The sequence below is a fragment of the Phocoena sinus genome, chromosome 19 (genome assembly GCF_008692025.1).
Source record: "Phocoena sinus isolate mPhoSin1 chromosome 19, mPhoSin1.pri, whole genome shotgun sequence".
NCBI lineage: Eukaryota > Metazoa > Chordata > Mammalia > Artiodactyla > Phocoenidae > Phocoena > Phocoena sinus.
The window spans coordinates 54,732,248-54,750,462 of NC_045781.1; the positions used below are offsets into that span (position 1 = coordinate 54,732,248).

Here is an 18,215-nt window from a genome sequence, read left to right on the forward strand (position 1 = left end):
TGGTAAAAGAAAGCTTACATATCATAAAACCTAGTAGAAGGAGGAGTAAACAGACTACTTTCAACACCCTGGATGGCAGTTTCCAGAGCTCTGAGTTAAAACGATGTGGATGAACCCCACTGATCACAGGACACATCACTTAGAATCAGATACCTGAGCTATTTTTCAAAAACCAAACATTAACAGAAATTTGAGTGTACGGCAGAGAAATGCATGCAAGGTTTTCAAACAGGAAGAAGGAATTCAGAGAAGTGAAGGCTCAGTTTTATTTTACTGAAAACAGTAACAAAATGTAGAGCAGATTATGTAAGACTAATTGCTTAGTTATCCACAACTGGTCACATAAACTTTCAGCCCCTCCAAAGTCCCCACCCTCACCAGCTACAATGACATCTGTTCCATGGAATCCAGTTTTAGGGAAATAATTCAGAATGTCAACTGACTTCCTTCATATAAGCTAATTATACTGGAAAAACAAACTTCAGCAGAACTAATATCCAAACACTATGCACTCAGCCCATTCGAAATTTATTGTTTTTGGCAAAAGCTGATGTTTACAATAAATCTGAAAAAAACCGCATTGGGGGTGGGGGGAACTCCCTGACATTTAAAATAATATCATTACCATATTCCACAACTGTTGAGGAGAACTCCACCTTCAAGGTCAGGTGGGAACAGCCAGGGCATGGGGCCTTTTCAAAAGATTTCTTTTCCAGCCTGTCACCCAGATGTTTCTTCCCACAGAGCAAAACCACCAGCAGAAGCAGCCAGATGTGGACAAGCTTCATGGTCATGAGTGAATACGGTCATAAAATCGCATAAATTCAAATCGCACTTTTTTCTTCCTTGATTATAAGTTAATTTTTGTTTCAGCTAAAAGCGGAAACATTACTGATCGGCCATTTTACAGTCTAGTCCAAGGTAAATAAAAGTTAAATTTCATGGCCTTTTGTGGTTTGGCCTGAAAAGAGGCTTTCATTTCTTTCTTCGTTTCTTCTCCATCTTGGGCCTCAGGCTTCGCTCACTCTGGCCCAGACACCTGAGTCCTACGCTCCATCTGCACCACAGAACCAAAGTCCAGCGGGGATGAGTGATCACTCCGTGAGCCAGTCTATAAAACAAAGCAAGCACAGAGACATGAGCAGTGCGCTGACAGAGCCGGGAGGGTTAGTGATCCCTGCAATTTAGATAAGAGGGTCAAAAAGACACACCAGCTACAAGACAAAATAAGTGTATGACACAACCATGGAGCATCTTATTATTTCACTTTTATTTAGTTACTCCTCACTTCTTTCAGGGGGAAAAAAAGTTTTAAGATGGCTTCAAAAATAAAATAGGATAAAATAAACGAGAAAAATAAGGATGACAAATAACCCCAGGAATATTAAGCACACTGGCCCTGAGCACCCAGCACCACGGAGGAGGAGGAACCATGACCCTCTGCCTATGGTCCTTACTACGCCTCTGTTTCAGATGCTGTATTTTCCCATCATTTGCAGCTCTTCATTTCCAGGGCATTTCCCCAGTCAGTACTTTTAATTCCCGATAAATTTCACCGATTTTTCAGGCAAAAGCTTGGTATACACCCTTCCTTTCTGCTGTAAAATTAACACCTAAGAGCAAACTAATTTCCATGCAAGTCATGTACTTACCACCTTCTTTAAGAGACGACATAAATGGTCTAAAATTACTCAAACTACGCCTCTTCAGATTCTGAAATACTTTCTGCCAATTCTATGAAGAGAGCACAGAAGAGTTTTTATTGTCACTAAGTGTATTTTACCTGAAGCCCCAACTTAAAGATCTTCAACCTGCTGAATATGCTATAAAATCAAATTCTCTCTTTACTTGGAGTGACATGAGAGGACAGTTCGTGAGGTAAAAGCTGTTGCCAACGAAAACGGCTGAGTATTAAACTGCATGTGAGCACGAATACCCTTCAAAGTATCTGAATGGTAAGGAAAATCGTGATTCTTCACAATGAAGAACGGAGCAGTGATAAAACAACAAGCCCAGAAAACTCAGTTGCACAGCTCACGCCAGAAACATAAATAATCCAGCAGGGGGAAGACAGACCAATGAGACAGACAGGCCTTCCATTCCTACTTGTTTCTAAAAAGAAAACACGCAGGACAAGGAGTTAGCCCCCTTTCAAGAGAGGGATGTCAGGGTGTTAAACCTATTCTTCTGGCAGAAGCTGGTACCTGAGAACAACAAGGAGTCTGTGCTTTCTGGAACTATTCATGTGTGCTTCTATAAACAGGAAAGCACTGATAAAGAAAAGTAAGGGTTTGGGCTTCCCTGGTGGCGCAGTGGTTAAGAATCCGCCTGCCAATGCAGGGGCCACGGGTTCGAGCCCCGGTCTGGGAAGGGCCCACATGCCGCGAAGCAACTAAGCCCATGCGCCACAACTACTGAGCCTGCGCTCTAGAGCCCGCGAGCCACAACTACTGCAGCCCACGTGCCTAGAGCCCACGCTCCGCAACAAGAGAAGCCACCGCAATGAGAAGCCCAGACACCACAACGAAGAGTAGCCCCGCTCACCGCAACTAGAGAAAGCCCGCGCACAGCAACAAAGAGCCAACGCAGCCAAAAAATAAACAAATAAATAAATTTATTAAAGGAAAAGAAAAGTAAGGGGTTAAGAGTATCTAAACAATCTTTGAAGTTCAATCATTAGGACATTCATTGTTATAATAATAACAAACGAACCTGAAAAGCAGGCCTATCTCTGCAACTGGAGACCAAGGTTGGTGGAACAGAGTTAATCAGGTAGAAATGAAATATTAAAACTTATTTCCATAGCAACATGAAGAACAATGAGAATGCCAGGCATATAAACAAAGAACTTGAAAACAAAGACCAGAACAGAAAGATGGAAGAAAAGCAACAGGGGACACCAACAGTCACTCCGACCTATTTTACAGCAAAGCCGCTTGGGAGTGAGGCCCAAGTTCTTGTTCATACTTGATACCCGCGGCAGTATCACAGAATACAACTATCTGAAGTATATAGCTGACTTAATTATAGTATTACGGGTCAAAGTAGAGAAAGCTAACCACTGGCGATAAGAGCTCTTACGTTCATAGGAAATGAACTTACAGTGAAAAGATTTAAATGGGTCTCAGTTAAGGCAATTAAAAAAAATAAAATAAAAACAGAATGCTAAAGAATCTATGACACATCTTTACACTACCAAACGTAAGATAGATAGCTTTAAAAAAAGAAGAAGAATCTATGACACATTTGGACTGGATATAACGCAAATATCAGTGAGCCATACTAGTGAGCAAATATTAGATCTAACAAGTTGAGTTACATCAACTTCAATTAAACCTGTTCCAAAATAATTCACACACAGGTAAAGACAGTGAACTTACAATCAGCCTGTGGGGGAGAGATGGCTGATGTTCTCTCACAGCTGAGGGCAGGAGCCTGACTTGAAAAGAAAGAGAAACGGAAAGAAAAGGTCAGGGACTCTGAAATTTTAAAATGACTGAAGTAATCAGTTCTCTTCCAAATAGAAACAGGAAAGTTTTTAGGTCTTTGGAAAACAGGACACTGCACGATCGTAAGACAGTCTACCTTAATTTACTCACTACATGGTACAAATTTATGAAGTGCTAATAACCAAGTTTCAGACATTGCCAGGGGTTACAGAGGAAACACATGTTGTTAGTAGGTGAGGGACGCAGCCCTCCAGGTGGGAGCCTGCAAGGAGGCCAAGCACAAACGCCAACGGCCAAGCCAAGCGCAGGAAAGGACGACAGCAAAGGAGAGGCACAGGGCCCGCGCTGGGAAGGGGGACGGACGGAGGAGCCTTCGGGAGAGGGGGCTGGCAGCTGGCTCTGGCCGACTCTACCCCCGCAGGGCTGGAAGCGTGGAAATACCGAAGGAGAAGCGGGGCATCCTGAGCAGAGCTACGTCCCGGCGAGGAAACGCAGGGAGCGCGCAGGAGCAGCCAGCGAGCGGAGCCAGGCTGGAGAGGGGGACAGGGCGGGCGCTGAGGCAGGCGCGGGGCTGAACAGCAGGGCCAGCGACAGGCGGAAACAGCCGCTCAGGGCGCCAGCGCAGCGCCGTGCAGAGATAGAACCCCGCGGCGGGGCGGGTGGGGGGGCGAGCGGCTCAGTTCCCTGGTCCGACCCATTTCCCCGGAGCCCCAGAGCCAGGCACTGCTCCGGCCGCCCCGCAGAGCAGTGAGCACAAGACGACCGAAATCTCTGCCTCGTGGAGCGGCCCTTTCAGGGGGAGACAGGTATCACGCACGATGAGGAGAAGACGTGGCATTTAGCTGGTGATAAATGCTGTATTTTGAAAGCAGAGAAAAGAAATAAGGGGGATGCGACAAGTCAGGCGGAGGGTTGAAGCTGAGACAGAGTGCTGCAGAAGCTTCTGGAAGGGGACTTCTGAGTGAAGACCCGATGGAAGCGCGGCGCTCGCCAAGCCCCCTGGGGAAGGGTGCCGCGGGCGCTGGGGAGACAAGGGCAGGAGCCCGAGCGAGGACACGCCTGGTGTGTGCCAGGAAGAGCAGAGGCCAGGGGCGAGGGAAGGGGACCTCGGCGGGGAGGTGAGAGGCCCGTGCCCTAGCGCTGAACGGGCAGGGAGAGCGTGAGCAGAGCAAAGGAGCCTCACCGGCCGGCTCGCTCCAGCCTCCATGTGGAGCGGACACAGGCGGAAGCGGGGGACCCCTGGAAGGCCCCTGTGAAGAGGGTGGCTTGGGCCAGGGAGGGGCAGGGGAGGCGAAGGCAGAGCGGACAGGCTCCGCTGACGACCAGATGTGGGGCGCGCCCGTGAGGAGGCAGGGACAGCACCAAGGCCTCCGGCCCAACGCCCAGGGCGTCTGCCCCAAACGGGATGGCGGAGGCTGCAGGAAAAGCCGGCTCAGGAAGCACGGGCAGGACCTGAGTGCTCTCGGGCGAGCATGAGAGCCGGGGGGGCATGGCTCAGAGCAGAGGGGAAGAGGGAGGTCAAAACCCCCAAATTAGGGGAAACATTTCCATAATGAACAGCGGTCACTGGTTTAGTAATTGAAAGGTCACTGAACCTCTCACCAGAGGTCCACACTAGAGGAGTCTCCAAACCACAGGGGCTGGAAAGCAGACACCCTCAGGAGGACAATCCCCATGCAGGGGGAGGAACGAGAAGGTTGGGAAGGACGGGAACAAGGAGACACTCCCTATCTGGACCTGGTTGACCTGCTTCTGTTCTTTAAAGGTGAACTAAAATCTGGGTTCTAGGAAGACACTCTTTTTCAGGAGTGACAACAGATATGGAGGTTTCTACGTTTCCCAGTCCCAGAAAGAGAGAGCTTCAAAACATAAATTTGCACTGAGGAAAAGAAAAATGCCACGGGGGACCTAGAGGCCGGTGAGTGATGGCGTGGGCGCTGGGGAGGGAAGACCGGCCACCGCCTACCGACCTCTGCACCCTTGGCCTGTTTGTTTTAAAGATACGGCTCCCCCGACTCCTCCGCAGCGCTCTGAAGGCACCCGGCGACCGCGTGCACAATGGCTGCGTCCCGCTCTCACTCCACAGTTCAGCCCTGGAGAGTGTGTCCCCAAGACGGGCTCACCATCTAGTGGCCAACACGTTCGCAGCAACAAGCGTAAGGTGAGCACAGAGAAGGGGAGCACAGACACAACAGGAAAAGAAAACACTTTCTATAAAAATAATCGGCCGAGGACAAGAAGGAGGCAGCGGTGGGAGAGCTGCAGCGGCCTGGCGCGGAGTGACGGAGGCTGAGGGGAGAGGCCCCTGGCGAGGGGTGTCAGAGCCTGCGTGAGGCGCCGGCAGTGACGAAGGGACACTGATTTGATCAAATAAATATTCTGTGGATAATGGGAGGCAGATTTCTCACTGACAGGGAAGGAAGTCTCAAATATGAAAGGGGAAAAACTGGAATGAACCATGCAGGATCAGAATAAAACTGGAAGTACTGGTGTGAACTCAAGGTTTTCAATATACAGACAGATGTAGAAAAATACACAAACACACATACATGTATTTCCTAGCTCTGTCTGCTGAAAGGACACAGGGGCAGTGATATCCCAACAGGAGGGAACCCAGAACTGGTTTTCTAAATAACTATTCTCCACTAAAAGAAACCAGGCTCCTTGGAGAGAGAGCTAGTTCCAGGCTGGGCAGGGTAAACAGAGATGAGTCTGGAACATCTTCTTGTGCCAGAAAGTAAGGAAAAGCTCAAAGAATGGTGGGGACGTGTCAAAGGGACACAGAGGCCAGCACGGGACAATCTGAGCATCAAAGTAAATAATGAACGTAACAGAACCCGACCCACTGAACACAACAGGAAACCATGAGTCCACTGTAGCATATACATGTAAAATAAACTTAAACTGTGAAGAGGAATAAGTTATTCACATGGGCTCAGAATGGCTCCCAGCAAAATCCTGATTTACTAAAGGAAATAGGGTAACCCTACAATGGAGACGCTTCATCAAGTTAACCAGCGATGGGACAAATGGACCCAGGTCCGCCGGGCAGACGCACTGGAAGAGCCTGGCGTCACCTGAGGGGCTCCTGCCAAAGACGCACAACCTGAATCAGATCCTAAGGAAACATCAGGACCCCAATCGAGGGACATTTTTCAAAACAACTCGCATAGAATTTCCATAAGTACTGAGGTAATGAAAGTCAAGGAATGGCTGAGATTGAAGGCGACTCAAGAGACATGACCGCTAACTGCAACTCAAGACTCTGAACTGGATCCCTTTACTGTAAGTACATTACTGGAATGAACAACTGGCAAAACCTGAATGGGGCCAACCTGTGATCAGCTAGCAGTGGCGTATCAAGACTAACTGCTGGATTTTGAAGGCTGTGCCGTGACTGCATAAAAAGGTCCTTGCTTGCAGGAAATGCCCACTGAAGTATCCAGGGGTAATGGACGTCAGGTCTGCAACTTACTTTCAAATTGTTCAGAGGGAAAAAAGGGCTTCTATTGTTCTTGGACCCTTTCTGGCAGGTTGAATGGTTTCCAAAATATGCACACACACAAAAAAAAAGGTCCTACATTTAGTCTCAGTTGCTAGCGCTGCCCGCAGGAGGGTGGGAGTATGAATTGGAAAATGTGGTGGAGGACTTCCCTGGAAGTGCAGTGGTTAACAATCCGCCTGCCAATGCAGGGGACACGGGTTCGAGCCCTGGTCCAGGAAGATCCCACGTGCCGCGGAGCAACTAAGCCCGTGCGCCACAACTACTGAGCCTGCACTCAAGAGCCCGCGAGCCACAACTACTGAGCCCATGTGGCACAACTACTGAATCCCGTGCGCCTAGAGCCCATGCTCCGCAACAAGAGAGGCCACCGCAATGCGAAGCCTGCGCACCGCAACGAAGAGTAGCCCCCGCTCGCCGCAACTAGAGAAAACCCGCGGGCAGCAACGAAGACCCAACGCAGCCAAAAATAAATAAAATAATTTATAAGAAGAAAATGTGGGGGGACCTTGAAGATGGCGGAAGAGTAAGACGCGGAGATCGCCTTCCTCCCCACGGATACACCAGAAATACATCCACACGTGGAACAACTCCTACAGAACTCCTACTGAAGGCTGGCAGAAGACCTCAGACCTCCCAAAAGGCAAGAAACTCCCCACGTAACTGGGTAGGGCAAAAGAAAAAACAGAGACAAAAGAATAAGGACGGCACCTGCACCAGCGGGAGGGAGCTGTGAAGGAGGAAAAGTTTCCACACACTAGGAAGCCCCTCCGCGGGCGGAGACTGCGGGAGGCAGAGGGGGGAGTTTCGGGACCGCGGAGTAGTGCACAGCGACGGGTGCGGAGGGCAAAGCGGGGAGATTCCTGCACAGACGATCGGTGCCGACCGGCACTCACCAGCCCGAGTGGCTTGTCTGCTCACCCGCGGGGGCGGGCGGGGCCGCGAGCTGAGGCTCGGGTTTTGGTTTTGGACGGAGCTCAGGGAGAGGACTGGGGTTGGCGGCTTGAACATAGCCTGAAGGGGTTAGTGCACCACGACTAGCCGGGAGGGAGTTCGGGGAAAAGCCTGCACCGGCCGAAGAGGCAAGAGACTTTTTCTTCCCTCTTTGTTTCCTGGTGCGCGAGGAGAGGGGTTTAAGAGCGCTGCTTAAAGGAACTCCAGAGACGGGCGCGAGCCGCGGCTAAAAGCGCGAACCCTAGAGACGGGCGCGAGCCGCGGCTGAGGGCGCGAGCCCCCGAGACGGGCGCGAGCCCCCGAGACGGGCGCGAGCCGCGGCTGAAAGCGCAAACCCCAGAGACGGGCGCGAACCGCGGCTAAAACCGCGGACCCCAGAGACGGGCGGGAGACGCTAAGGCTGCTGCTGCCGCCACCAAGGGGCCTGTGTGCGAGCACAGGTCACTCTCCACACCCCTCTTCCGCGGAGCCTGTGCAGCCCGCCACTGCCAGGTTCCCGGGATCCAGGGACAACTTCCCCGGGAGTAAGCACGGCGGGTCTAAAGCTGGTGCAACATCACGCCGGCCTCTGCCGCAACGTCACGCTGCCTCTGCAGCCGCAGGCCCGCCCCGCACATAGTGCCCCTCCTACCCCCATCCCCCAACCCCCGGCCTGAGTGAGCCGGAGGCCCCGAATCAGCGGCTCCTTTAACCCCGTCCTGTCTGAGCGAAAAAACAGACGCCCTCCAGCGACCTACACGCAGAGGCAGGGCCAAATCCAAAGCTGAGCTCCTGTGAGCTGTGAGAACAAAGAAGAGAAAGGGAAATCTCTCCCAGCAGCCACAGAAGCAGCGGATTAAAGCTCCACAATCAACTTGATATACCCTGCATCTGTGGAATACCTGAATAGACAAGGAATGATCCCAAATTGAAGAGGTGGAATTTAGGAGCGAGATCTATGATTTTTTTCCCTTTTCCTCTTTTTGTGAATGTGTACGTGTATGCTTCTGTGTGAGATCCTGTCTGTATACTCTTGCTTCCACCATTTGTCCTAGGGCTCTATCCGTCCATGACTTTTTTTTAAAAAATTCTTTTTCTTAATAATTAAGTTTAATTGTAATAACTTTATTATACTTTACCTTCGTTCTTTCTTTCTTTCCTTCCTTCCTTCCCTCCTTTAGACAACGAATCACCCCAAATTGAGGAGGTGGTCTCAGGGAGCAGGATTTATGATTTTTCCCCCTTTACCTCTTTTTGTGAAGGTGTATGTGTATGCTTCTCTGTAAGATTTTCTCTGTATAGCTTTGCTTCCAACATTTGTCCTAAGGTTCTATCCGTCCCTTTTTTTTTTTTTTTTCTAAATATTTTTTAATTCAATAACTATATTATACTTTATTTTATTTTTACTGTATCATCTTTCTTTCTGTCTTTTTTCCTTCTTTCCCTCCTTCCTTCCTCCCTCCCTCCCTCCCTCCTTTCTTTCCTTCTTTGCTTCTTTCTTCCGTCCTTCCTTTCCTCCTTTCCTTCTTTCTTTACTCATACTTCTACTAATTCTCCCTACTTTTTCTCCCTTTTATTCTGAGCTGTGTGGATGAAAGGCTCTTGGTGCTCCAGCCAGGAGTCAGGGCTCTGCCTCTGAGGTAGGAGAGCCAACTTCAGGACACTGGTCAACAAGAGACCTCCCAGCTCCACATAATATTAAACGGTGGAAATATCCCAGAGACCTCCATCTTAACACCAGCACCCAGCTTCACTCAACGACCAGCAAGCCACAGTGCTGGACAACCTATGCCAAACAACTAGCAAAACAGGAACACAACCCCACCCATTAGCAGAGAGGCTGCCTAAAATCATAATAAGGCCACAGACACCCCAAAACACACCACCAGACGTGAACCTGCCCACTAGAGAGACAAGATCCAGCCTCATCCAGCACAAAACAGGCACTAGTCCCCTCCACCAGGAAGCCTACACAACCCACTGAAACAACCTTAGCCACTGGAGACAGACATCAAAAACAACGGGAACTACGAAAGTGCAGCCTGCAAAAAGGAGACCCCAAACACAGTAAGATAAGCAAAATGAGAAGACAGAAAAACACACAGCAGATGAAGGAGCAAGATAAAAACCCACCAGACCTAACAAATGAAGAGGAAATAGGCAATCTACCTGAAAAAGAATTCAGAATAATGATAGTAAGGATGATCCGAAATCTTGGAAGTAGAATGGACAAAATGCAAGAAACAGTTAACAAGGACCTACAAGAACTAAAGATGAAACAAGCAACGATGAACAATGCAATAAATGAAATTAAAATCACTCTAGATAGGATCAATAGCAGAATAACTGAGGCAGAAGAACGGATAAGTGACCTGGAAGATAAAGTAGTGGAAATAACTACTGCAGAGCAGAATAAAGAAAAAAGAATGAAAAGAACTGAGGACAGTCTCAGAGACCTCTGGGACAACATGAAACGCACCAACATTCGAATTATAGGGGTTCCAGAAGAAGAAGAAAGAAAGAAAGGGACTGAGAAAATATTTGAAGAGATGATAGTTGAAAACTTCCCTAATATGGGAAAGGAAATAGTTAATCAAGTCCAGGAAGCACAGAGGGTCCCATACAGGATAAATACAAGGAGAAACACGCCAAGACACATATTAATCAAACTGTCAAAAATTAAATACAAAGAAAGCATACTAAAAGCAGCAAGGGAAAAACAACAAATAACACACAAGGGAATCCCCATAAGGTTAACAGCTGATCTCTCAGCAGAAACCCTACAAGCCAGAAGGGAGTGGCAGGACATACTGAAAGTGATGAAGGAGAATAGCCTGCAACCAAGACTACTCTACCCAGCAAGGATCTCATTCACATTTGATGGAGAAATTAAAACCTTTACAGACAAGCAAAAGCTGAGAGAGTTCAGCACCACCAAACCAGCTTTACAACAAATGCTAAAGGAACTTCTCTAGACACGAAACACAAGAGAAGGAAATGACCTATAGTAGCGAACCCAAAACAATATATAAAATGGAAATAGGAACATACATATCGATAATTACCTTAAATGTAAATGGACTAAATGCTCCCACCAAAAGACACAGATTGGCTGAATGGATACAAAAACAAGACCCTTATATATGCTGTCTACAAGAGACCCACTTCAGAACTAGAGACACATACAGACTGAAAGTAAGGGGATGGAAAAAGATATTCCATGCAAATGGAAACCAAAAGAAAGCTGGAGTAGCAATTCTCATATCAGACAAAATAGACTTTAAAATAAGGACTATTAAAAGGGACAAAGAAGGACACTACATAATGATCAAGGGATCGATCCAAGAAGAAGATATAACAATTGTAAATATTTATGCACCCAACATAGGAGCACCTCAATACATAAGGCAAATACTAACAACCATAAAAGGGGAGATCAACAGTAACACATTCATAGTAGGGGACTTTAACACCCCACTTTCACCCATGGACAGATCATCCAAAATGAAAATAAATAAGGAAACACAAGCTTTAAATGATACATTAAACAAGATGGACTTAATTGATATTTATAGGACACTCCATCCAAAAACAACAGAATACACATTTTTCTCAAGTGCTCATGGAACATTCTCCAGGATAGATCATATCTTGGGTCACAAATCAAGCCTTGGTAAATTTAAGAAAACTGAAATTGTATCAAGTATCTTTTCCGACCACAACGCCATGAGACTAGATATCAATTACAGGAAAAGATCTGTAAAAAATACAAACACATGGAGGCTAAACAATACACTACTTAATAATGAAGTGATCACTGAAGAAATCAAAGAGGAAATAAAAAAATACCTAGAAACAAATGACAATGGAGACACAACGACCCAAAACCTATGGGATGCAGCAAAAGCAGTTCTAAGGGGGAAGTTTATAGCAATACAAGCCCACCTTAAGAAGCAGGAAACATCTCGAATAAACAACCTAACCTTGCACCTCAAGCAATTAGAGAAAGAAGAACAAAAAAACCCCAAAGCTAGCAGAAGGAAAGAAATCATAAAAATCAGATCAGAAATAAATGAAAAAGAAATGAAGGAAACAATAGCAAAGATCAATAAAACTAAAAGCTGGTTCTTTGAGAAGATAAACAAAATAGATAAACCACTAGCCAGACTCATCAAGAAAAAAAGGGAGAAGACTCAAATCAATAGAATTAGAAATGAAAAAGGAGAAGTAACAACTGACACTGCAGAAATAAAAAAAATCATGAGAGATTACTACAAGCAACTCTATGCCAATAAAATGGACAATCTGGAAGAAATGGACAAATTCTTAGAAATGCACAACCTGCCAAGACTGAATCAGGAAGAAATAGAAAATATGAACAGACCAATCACAAGCACTGAAATTGAAACTGTGATTAAAAACCTTCCAACAAACAAAAGCCCAGGACCAGATGGCTTCACAGGTGAATTCTATCAAACGTTTAGAGAAGAGCTAACACCTATCCTTCTCAAACTCTTCCAAAATATAGCAGAGGGAGGAACACTCCCAAATTCCTTCTACGAAGCCACCATCACCTTGATACCAAAACCAGACAAGGATGTCACAAAGAAAGAAAACTACAGGCCAATATCACTGATGAACATAGATGCAAAAATCCTCAACAAAATACTAGCAAACAGAATCCAACAGCACATTAAAAGGATCATACACCATGATCAAGTGGGGTTTATTCCAGGAATGCAAGGATTCTTCAATATACGCAAATCTATCAATGTGATAAACCATATTAACAAATCGAAGGAGAAAAACCATATGATCATCTCAATAGATGCAGAGAAAGCTTTCGACAAAATTCAACACCCATTTATGATAAAAACCCTCCAGAAAGTAGGCATAGAGGGAACTTTCCTAAACATAATAAAAGCCATATATGACAAGCCCACAGCAAACATCATCCTCAATGGTGAAAAACTGAAAGCATTTCCACTAAAATCAGGAACAAGACAAGGTTGCCCACTCTCACCACTCTTATTCAACATAGTTTGGAAGTTTTAGCCACAGCAATCAGAGAAGAAAAGGAAATAAAAGGAATCCAAATCGGAAAAGAAGAAGTAAAGCTGTCACTGTTTGCAGATGACATGATACTATACATAGAGAATCCTAAAGATGCTACCAGAAAACTACTAGAGCTAATCAATGAATTTGGTAAAGTAGCAGGATACAAAATTAATGCACAGAAATCTCTGGCATTCCTATATACTAATGATGAAAAATCTGAAAGTGAAATCAAGAAAACACTCCCATTTACCATTGCAACAAAAAGAATAAAATGCCTAGGAATAAACCTACCTAAGGATACGAAAGACCTGTATGCAGAAAATTATAAGACACTGATGAAAGAAATTAAAGATGATACAAATAGATGGAGAGATATACCATGTTCTTGGATGGGAAGAATCAACATTGTGAAAATGACTCTACTACCCAAAGCAATCTACAGATTCAATGCAATCCCTATCAAACTACCACTGGCATTTTTCACAGAACTAGAACAAAAAATTTCGCAATTTGTATGGAAACACAAAAGACCCCGAATAGCCAAAGCAATCTTTAGAACGAAAAAAGGAGCTGGAGGAATAAGGCTCCCTGACTTCAGACTATATTACAAAGCAACAGTAATCAAGACAGTATGGTACTGGCACAAAAACAGAAATATAGATCAGTGGAACAGGATAGAAAGCCCAGAGATAAACCCACGCACATATGGACACCTTATCTTTGATAAAGGAGGCAGGAATGTACAGTGGAGAAAGGACAGCCTCTTCAATAAATGGTGCTGGGAAAACTGGACAGGTACATGTAAAAGTATGAGATTAGATCACTCCCTAACACCATACACAAAAATAAGCTCAAAATGGATTAAAGACCTAAATGTAAGGCCAGAAACTATCAAACTCTTAGAAGAAAACATAGGAAAAACACTCTATGACATAAATCACAGCAAGATCCTTTCTGACCCACCTCCTAGAGTAATGGAAATAAAAACAAAAATAAACAAATGGGACCTAATGAAACTTCAAAGCTTTTGCACAGCAAAGGAAACCATAACCAAGACCAAAAGACAACCCTCAGAATGGGAGAAAACATTTGCAAATGAAGCAACTGACAAAGGATTAATCCCCAAAATTTACAAGCAGCTCATGCAGCTCAATAACAAAAATACAAACAACCCCATCCAAAAATGGGCAGAAGACCTAAATAGACATTTCTCCAAAGAAGATATACAGAATGCCAACAAACACATGAAAGAATGCTCAACATCATTAATCATTAGAGAAATGCAAATCAAAACTACAATGAGATATCATCTCACACCAGTCAGAATGGCCATCATCAAAAAATCAAGAAACAATAAATGCTGGAGAGGGTGTGGAGAAAAGGGGACACTCTTGCACTGCTGGTGGGAATGTGAATTGGTTCAGCCACTGTGGAGAACAGTATGGAGGTTCCTTAAAAAACTACAAATAGAATTACCATATGACCCAGCAATCCCACTACTTGGCATATACCCTGAGAAAACCAAAATTCAAAGAGAGTCATGTACCAAAATGTTCATTGCAGCTCTATTTACAATAGCCAGGACATGGAAACAACCTAAGCGCCCATCATCGGATGAATGGATAAAGAAGATGTGGCACATATACACAATGGAATATTACTCAGCCTTAAAAAGAAATGAAATTGAGCTATTTGTAATGAGATGGATAGACCTAGAATCTGTCATACAGAGTGAAGTAAGTCAGAAAGAAAAAGACAAATACCGTATGCTAACACATATATATGGAATTTAAGGGAAAAAAATGTCATGAAGAACCTAGGGGTAAGATAGGAATAAAGAGGCAGACCTACTGGAGAACGGACTTAAGGATATGGGGAGGGGGAAGGGTGAGTTTTGACAGGGCGAGAGAGAGTCATGGACATATACACACTAACAAACGTAGTAAGGTAGATAGCTGGGGGGAAGCAGCCGCAAGGCACAGGGATATTAGCTCGGTGCTTTGTGACAGCCTGGAAGGGTGGGATGGGGAGAGTGGGAGGGAGGGAGACGCAAGAGGGAAGACATATGGGAACATATGTATATGTATAGCTGATTCACTTTGTTGTAAACCAGAAACTAACACACCATTGTAAAGCAATTATACCCCAATAAAGATGTTTAAAAAAAAAAAAAAAAAAAAGGGACAAAGAAGGACACTACATAATGATCAAGGGATCGATCCAAGAAGAAGATATAACAATTGTAAATATTTATGCACCCAACATAGGAGCACCTCAATACATAAGGCAAATACTAACAACCATAAAAGGGGAGATCAACAGTAACACATTCATAGTAGGGAACTTTAACACCCCACTTTCACCCATGGACAGATCATCCAAAATGAAAATAAATAAGGAAACACAAGCTTTAAATGATACATTAAACAAGATGGACTTAATTGATATTTATAGGACACTCCATCCAAAAACAACAGAATACACATTTTTCTCAAGTGCTCATGGAACATTCTCCAGGATAGATCATATCTTGGGTCACAAATCAAGCCTTGGTAAATTTAAGAAAACTGAAATTGTATCAAGTATCTTTTCCGACCACAACGCCATGAGACTAGATATCAATTACAGGAAAAGATCTGTAAAAAATACAAACACATGGAGGCTAAACAATACACTACTTAATAATGAAGTGATCACTGAAGAAATCAAAGAGGAAATAAAAAAATACCTAGAAACAAATGACAATGGAGACACAACGACCCAAAACCTATGGGATGCAGCAAAAGCAGTTCTAAGGGGGAAGTTTATAGCAATACAAGCCCACCTTAAGAAGCAGGAAACATCTCGAATAAACAACCTAACCTTGCACCTCAAGCAATTAGAGAAAGAAGAACAAAAAAACCCCAAAGCTAGCAGAAGGAAAGAAATCATAAAAATCAGATCAGAAATAAATGAAAAAGAAATGAAGGAAACAATAGCAAAGATCAATAAAACTAAAAGCTGGTTCTTTGAGAAGATAAACAAAATAGATAAACCACTAGCCAGACTCATCAAGAAAAAAAGGGAGAAGACTCAAATCAATAGAATTAGAAATGAAAAAGGAGAAGTAACAACTGACACTGCAGAAATAAAAAAAATCATGAGAGATTACTACAAGCAACTCTATGCCAATAAAATGGACAATCTGGAAGAAATGGACAAATTCTTAGAAATGCACAACCTGCCAAGACTGAATCAGGAAGAAATAGAAAATATGAACAGACCAATCACAAGCACTGAAATTGAAACTGTGATTAAAAACCTTCCAACAAACAAAAGCCCAGGACCAGATGGCTTCACAGGTGAATTCTATCAAACGTTTAGAGAAGAGCTAACACCTATCCTTCTCAAACTCTTCCAAAATATAGCAGAGGGAGGAACACTCCCAAATTCCTTCTACGAAGCCACCATCACCTTGATACCAAAACCAGACAAGGATGTCACAAAGAAAGAAAACTACAGGCCAATATCACTGATGAACATAGATGCAAAAATCCTCAACAAAATACTAGCAAACAGAATCCAACAGCACATTAAAAGGATCATACACCATGATCAAGTGGGGTTTATTCCAGGAATGCAAGGATTCTTCAATATACGCAAATCTATCAATGTGATAAACCATATTAACAAATCGAAGGAGAAAAACCATATGATCATCTCAATAGATGCAGAGAAAGCTTTCGACAAAATTCAACACCCATTTATGATAAAAACCCTCCAGAAAGTAGGCATAGAGGGAACTTTCCTAAACATAATAAAAGCCATATATGACAAGCCCACAGCAAACATCATCCTCAATGGTGAAAAACTGAAAGCATTTCCACTAAAATCAGGAACAAGACAAGGTTGCCCACTCTCACCACTCTTATTCAACATAGTTTGGAAGTTTTAGCCACAGCAATCAGAGAAGAAAAGGAAATAAAAGGAATCCAAATCGGAAAAGAAGAAGTAAAGCTGTCACTGTTTGCAGATGACATGATACTATACATAGAGAATCCTAAAGATGCTACCAGAAAACTACTAGAGCTAATCAATGAATTTGGTAAAGTAGCAGGATACAAAATTAATGCACAGAAATCTCTGGCATTCCTATATACTAATGATGAAAAATCTGAAAGTGAAATCAAGAAAACACTCCCATTTACCATTGCAACAAAAAGAATAAAATGCCTAGGAATAAACCTACCTAAGGATACGAAAGACCTGTATGCAGAAAATTATAAGACACTGATGAAAGAAATTAAAGATGATACAAATAGATGGAGAGATATACCATGTTCTTGGATGGGAAGAATCAACATTGTGAAAATGACTCTACTACCCAAAGCAATCTACAGATTCAATGCAATCCCTATCAAACTACCACTGGCATTTTTCACAGAACTAGAACAAAAAATTTCGCAATTTGTATGGAAACACAAAAGACCCCGAATAGCCAAAGCAATCTTTAGAACGAAAAAAGGAGCTGGAGGAATAAGGCTCCCTGACTTCAGACTATATTACAAAGCAACAGTAATCAAGACAGTATGGTACTGGCACAAAAACAGAAATATAGATCAGTGGAACAGGATAGAAAGCCCAGAGATAAACCCACGCACATATGGACACCTTATCTTTGATAAAGGAGGCAGGAATGTACAGTGGAGAAAGGACAGCCTCTTCAATAAATGGTGCTGGGAAAACTGGACAGGTACATGTAAAAGTATGAGATTAGATCACTCCCTAACACCATACACAAAAATAAGCTCAAAATGGATTAAAGACCTAAATGTAAGGCCAGAAACTATCAAACTCTTAGAAGAAAACATAGGAAAAACACTCTATGACATAAATCACAGCAAGATCCTTTCTGACCCACCTCCTAGAGTAATGGAAATAAAAACAAAAATAAACAAATGGGACCTAATGAAACTTCAAAGCTTTTGCACAGCAAAGGAAACCATAACCAAGACCAAAAGACAACCCTCAGAATGGGAGAAAACATTTGCAAATGAAGCAACTGACAAAGGATTAATCCCCAAAATTTACAAGCAGCTCATGCAGCTCAATAACAAAAATACAAACAACCCCATCCAAAAATGGGCAGAAGACCTAAATAGACATTTCTCCAAAGAAGATATACAGAATGCCAACAAACACATGAAAGAATGCTCAACATCATTAATCATTAGAGAAATGCAAATCAAAACTACAATGAGATATCATCTCACACCAGTCAGAATGGCCATCAT

The 18,215-nt window shown here is 43.8% G+C and overlaps 1 protein-coding gene across 1 annotated transcript in view; it reads right to left on the reverse strand.

Annotated features, from left to right (window-relative positions):
* The window catches only part of MBTPS1 (membrane bound transcription factor peptidase, site 1), a 65,666-nt gene that overhangs the window by 37,182 nt on the left and 10,269 nt on the right, over window positions 1-18,215 (reverse strand). The window contains 2 exon segments of the mRNA XM_032613175.1: window positions 626-1,111; window positions 1,653-1,734. Of these exon segments, the coding sequence (XP_032469066.1) occupies window positions 626-794 (169 nt within the window). The 5' untranslated portion in view covers window positions 795-1,111; window positions 1,653-1,734.